Source organism: Mytilus californianus, unplaced genomic scaffold, assembly GCF_021869535.1.
Source record: "Mytilus californianus isolate M0D057914Y unplaced genomic scaffold, xbMytCali1.0.p SCAF_5, whole genome shotgun sequence".
Lineage (NCBI taxonomy): Eukaryota > Metazoa > Mollusca > Bivalvia > Mytilida > Mytilidae > Mytilus > Mytilus californianus.
This window is the reverse complement of record NW_026262701.1, coordinates 119,519,569-119,525,676: the sequence shown is the minus strand read 5'-3', so window position 1 is coordinate 119,525,676 and position 6,108 is coordinate 119,519,569. Positions and strand designations below refer to the sequence as shown.

Here is a 6,108-nt window from a genome sequence, read left to right as displayed (position 1 = left end):
TCTTAATAATTTATCGTTTTATTCATTTGGTTACCACTATTTGCAGATCCATCTATATGAAAATAACACGGATCAATACCATTCTTTTACCCACAGTTCATTAATTTTCTCAATAATAACCGAGATCAAAAAAGATAGCACGTCGTCCAGGACAAACACATAAAATGTGACATAGACAAAGCTACTTTAAAACCCCTTTTAATCTAAACTCTTTAGACATGTCATATATAAATCAATAACTATATAGTCAATGTTTATAATAAATATTTCAAATTGTCTCATCGATTTAAATGCCATATGATATCTCAATTGTTACTATTTTTATTACTTAAAGCTTTAAATGTTAAGTGGAAAAAGAGTTTTACCGATGCGATGTTGTTTAAAACGGAAGAATGCATTTGAACGCTTCTGTAGTTTTGAAAATTATCAAAATCTTAAACTTTAATTATTATTTTTGTAATTTGCTGGTATTTGTTTAAAAGCTAATCCTATGACATGATTTAAATATTTCTATACATGCCAGGACAGATTAACATGGATGGATTTAACTCTAGAAGTGTAAACTGTTGTCGTGCTTCGTTTTAAAACAAGGTAAGTTTTATTCACTTTTTTAAGAAATATTACTAAATATCTTTCAGTAAAATGAAAACAAAAAAACTGTGTTCCATGAAGATCTTCACTTTAAAGAATTCTTAGTGAAGGAAATACACAATTTTTAACTTGAACTACAGTGAGAACTCTTTCAAAGAGACTGAGATTGTCATAATAACTGGTGTTTCTACCCCTTATAGGAATTTAAGCTACCAACAATCAATCAATCTGCACCTTATGTAACTGAATAAGACAGATATTTTTAAGAGTAAATGGCGAAGTCTACCATGCCGCTGAGCACAACCCACCACTTCTTAAGTGTAGATAATAGATCAAAAGTTAAGTATGGGACGTGTATTACATTCTTACTCCCGAAGACATACTGTCCAAACCGATTTGGTCCCCCCCCCCCCCCCCCCACACACACACACACACACTTTTCCTTCTTCACTTGATACGAAACCCCAACTTTTAGACGATCACATTCCGGGCAAGCTTAATTGTGTGAAGTAACTTAAAAGTTTTTAATTATTCTGCATTTAAAATTTTCATTTTTATCATAACATATATGACACGTATCATTTTATGATACAATTACCATACATTAACTTTTTCGGTAACAAAAGAGGCTTTAAATATCAGAGGTTGATTTTCTTTTGTTCCAAAGTAAATTTTTTGTTTAAACAAAACTCATATTCAACTGTTACAAAAGCGATATTATCAAATCGTCACGAACACTTTTATTCCTTAATCTTTTTTTTTTCAATAATCGATTCTTAATGACAGTTAAACCACAGCTAGAATCGTTATTTGAAATATATGGGTCTGTAAAAAGAAGTGTCCTTCAAAGAAAGCAAGTCATTTTTCCCCTTGTGTTCTCAACTGCAGTACGTTTATATCGGTGTAACTTTAGAGCATTAGACATACCTCCTCAAACTTAAATGATTTAAACATTGTTGCCTTCATAATACATTTCAAGAGAATATAATAGTTTTATTTCATAAGTGATTTATGTATCTAATATATGTAAAGAAGTGATTTATGTATCTAATATATGTAAAGGTATTCAAAATAAAATGTTTTAAACTTTATTTGAATACATGTTTACTTTTTATATAATTACCCTGACCATTGTGACTCGGTTATTCAATTGGATCGTAACTCGGTTATTTAATTGAATAAGGAGCAAACAAGTGTATATAGTGTACCCTTGAGAACTTATGCCAACTTTAATATCTGCAACACATACTTGATAAAAATTAACTTTATCTTTGTGTAACAGTAAGGTGCTAAATATATTACTTGATCCGTAAATTAAAGTGTAATTATATATGTTAATGGGCATTAATTTCAATAAGCTGATTAACTTAATAACTTTTAAACAAATTGATTACTCTCGCATTATAAAATATTACTTGTAATACCCATACAGGAAAGTTGTGGTAAGTATGCAGGTAATGCATTGTAAGCCAAGACGCCCTCCCATCTAAAACTAAACCCTAATGGCCTCCCTTTTCTCATTCAATATAAAAAATGACTTTGAAATTAACAGCTATAGGTTACCGTATGGCCTTCAACAATGAGCTAAACCAATAAGGCCCTGAAATGACAATTGTAAAACATTTCAAATGAGAAAACGGCCTGATTTATGTACTGATTTATGAAGCTTTTCTTTTTTGTATCCGGTGTCACCCTTTATTTCCACAAAGGTTACTTAGCCGGAGTATCCTTCGTATAAGAAGAAATACGAGTTTCCTTAGAGTTGATTATAGAGACAACATTTATGATTGAATTCGTATTACTCAATTACTTCGGAAGAACACACCTTAGAGTTGATTATAGTGCCAAAGTTTAGGTTGGAATTCATATTACTACATTACTTTGAAAGAACAGACAACACTACTTTAACTCTCAGGGTAAATGTTTGAGCATATTCTCTTCTAAAATATAGAGTTTATTTTTGCACAAACAGTTACTTACATCATCTATTACAAACGTAACTTATATATATTTATGCCTAATACTTGTCTAAAATCTGAACATGTATACACAAACGGACAGGAAGAGATATGTTCATGTCTGCCTAGTCCTAGAATGCACTGACGTCAGGTGGCAATGGGAAACAAAGAAAATCCGAAAAAATGTCCATCAGACGTCAGAGCAATCTCAGCTAACTACTGCATGCCCGGATGAATTAACTTGACTCCAAAAATATTCACTGAAATGTTTATCAAAAAGTCTAAGAAAAAGTCTTTTTACTTCTTAAGTTTCAAACCATAAGACCTTTTCACCCCATCATTAACATAAATTTAGTCGTAATATACATTAAACAAATTATAAGTATGACCGTATAAGTTCTTTTTGCAGAATCATGTCGAAAACAATGAACAAGAAGGCAGATACTAAAGTAAAGACTGTCATGTTACCTGGAGAAAGAGGACCGGAAATCCAATATCGTCTTACTGGGTTTAATCAAACGACAAAACGAAAATCCGTTCCTAGACTCAGAAAAGCACAAAATACCCAGATTTCAGCAAAGAATGTAACAACAAATATTGTCCACAATAACAATGAACACGAAAACACAAACGCTTCATCTTTAGAAAACAAAACCCCTCAACCGGAAGCAACAATGGTATCACTAAAAGACAAAGATGATGTTAAAATTGGTAGAATTGGTGATTACCAACCTAAGCCTTCCACTGAATTTTGTTGTGCTAATGATAAAGACACAACCGGAAGTTGGATATCAGGGATTGAATTTGTTCAGGATGATCACATAATTGTACTGGATACTAATAACTGCAAATTAAAACGATTTAACACACTCTTCAGATTTCTGTCGGAAGTCGAGGTGCCCGTTGACTGTGTGTGCATGACTAAAATATCTGATAAGGAAATTGCTGTAACTTGTTTAAATGAAGTTCATTTTTATTCCATTGGCCATTTTGGTATGAGCCGATCTTCAAAACATTTTGAAGTGAGCGGAGATGCTTACGGCATCAGCTATGGAGACGGTAAATATGCAGTCACATGTGATATTGAAATTGAAGATAAATGTGCTATTCGTATTTTAGATATATTTGGTGATGAAATACATGTGATAAGAATGAAAGGCAGCGATAATGAAGACATTGCCCTTGGCCCGTACTGCCAGATAGACAACATGCACCAAGTTGTTGCTGTGTCGGATTTTGACAACCGTTTTGTACGTTGTTATCATTTCAATGGATCTTTAAAATGGAAATGTCAGGTGGAGGGTGGACCAAGAGGTCTTTTAAAAATTGGAAATGATTTAATTGTTTCAGATAATTATGGACAAGAAATTTGTGCAATAGCAATAGATTCTGGGAAAAAGAGGACACTTCTTCAAGATGAAGATGGCGTATTCAATCCAGAATTAATTGCATGTAATGGCAGAAACCTACGTCTTGCAATAACGCAGCGAGCTTTTGATACCATCAGTATCTTTAATTTAAGTAAAAGATAATAATGATGAATCACTAATTGGGAGTGTTGTATATATGAAATGTATTTTTTATAATGTTGAATTCTGTTACCAAACAACTCAGAAAATTAAGAGAGATTTAGATGTCAAAATACGATTTTAAATGCATATTTTCAAAGACACATCGCATGTTGAATCAATTTTAAAATACGTATTTGCTTTTTTTATGCCCCGCCTGTGATTGAAGGAAGCATTATTTCCAATCCGTTTGTCGTCCCGTACCAGGTGAAGGGAGTTTACCGTGAAGTTGTAGTCACCATGATGTGAACTTAAGATATATGCCAATTAGGGTTTTGATACAGATTTCGCGTTTCACTGAACATTGAAATGTGATAGTGTGAGCGGGGCATTATGTCCAAGGGAGACATAATGATGTTTATATTTTGAATGGCTTTTGTATGATGTTTACAGAATACACATTGTTAACAGGTTTAAATATTTAATGTATTTAATTAAGAAATAAAGTCTACTAAATACCGTTTCTGAGTTAAGTATCACTATTCTCTCTTCCCTTCTATAAAAACCGCAAACAAACGTAATAAACAAAATAATTTGGAAACCTGTCTGAATCACGTGCTAGGAGAATCGAGCTTAACTCACAGTGCCGAGCGACAAAACTCTTGCTAAAGATAAATTGATGGTTTAATTAGCTATGAAAATAGCCGCATTGGTTTGATAAATGGAACACCCCGAGATTTGACAGGGGTATAGAAATATGGTTATTCCTTGGTCTTCTTTCGGTCAGCAGTAATCCCATTGCCAAAGTTGGTCAAAGTTGAACATGTGTAACAAAAAATTTGTTCCGGCGTGACATTTGTTCCGCCAGAACAAATTTCATAGGAAATATGTTCCACCGGAATTTATATCACAGAAAATATGTTCCATTACTGTAAAATTTGTTCCGGAACTAATTTTTTGGCCAACTGTAAAATAAGTTCCGGAACAAAAATCATAGCTCCATGAATTTTGTTTCAATAAATATTAAAAAGTTTTAAATAAGTTCCTGTGACATTAGTTTTAAACGAACATGTAAATACTTCATAGAAACTAATGAATAAGTTCCGCTCAATCACTATTGCACACCGAAAATTTTTCTTGTTACACTTAAATTATAATGCAAGCTAAATGCTGTACTGAGTGTACTTGCATGGGATACATTTGCAATTGATTGATTGATTGATTGTTGGTTGCTTAACGTCCAGTGGCAAATAGTTCATGCATATTCAGGACGACATTTGCAATTGAAGGCATGACTGTAACTATAAGATAAAAATAAGAAATAAAAGCGATGGTAATGTGTCATAATTTGTATTTATGTTTTATGCGGTATTCCTCCTTAGTTCCTGTTAACCGTCATGGCCCCGTGTTCTAGTCATACATGTACTTAGGACATGGCACAGTTTCAAAAGAGTGTGTCTTTTTTTTCTACATGTCTTTTGATATGTATAAATGATCAAGTCACTCTGTCCATTTCAAATTAGTCCATATGTTCCTCTTATACTATACTTTTTTTCTGAATGATTTTTCTTATTCTAATCTTTCCTGGTTCAAAAGTGTCATTTAGATATTTTTTTAGAGTATATAATTAAACATTTGCTATACTCCATAGGATCCAAACTGAATGATTTACACTTTTTATCTATTTTATTATAATATAATACTTAATTTTATAATGCACTTGAATGATAACTTTAAACTCACTAATGACAAATGCTCAGTATATAGGATAACATGTTTAATCAGTGGAACATATTTCACAGACAAGGAATTTATTTCACCAGGTGAGGAACAAATCTCACAAACTCAGAACTTATTTCACCAGGTAAGGAACAAAACTCATAAACCGGAACTTATTTCACTAGGTAAGGAACTAATTTCACCAAACCGGTACTTATTTCACCAGGTAAAGTGTGGAACTTATTTTATAGAGATGGAACAAATTATATAGAAATTACCTGTGAAAAAAGTTCTCCCAGAACATATTTCCTGTGATATAAGTTCCATTGGAA

General features: G+C 32.5%; 1 protein-coding gene across 1 annotated transcript; it reads left to right on the top strand.

Annotated features, from left to right (window-relative positions):
- Positions 1-320: 320 nt before the first annotated feature.
- LOC127700872 (uncharacterized) lies at positions 321-4,578 on the top strand. The gene is made up of 2 exons (XM_052204569.1): positions 321-591; positions 2,959-4,578. Exon 2 carries the CDS (start codon positions 2,963-2,965, stop codon positions 4,079-4,081), a length of 1,119 nt encoding a protein of 372 aa, XP_052060529.1. The 5' UTR covers positions 321-591; positions 2,959-2,962; the 3' UTR covers positions 4,082-4,578.
- Positions 4,579-6,108: the final 1,530 nt, after the last annotated feature.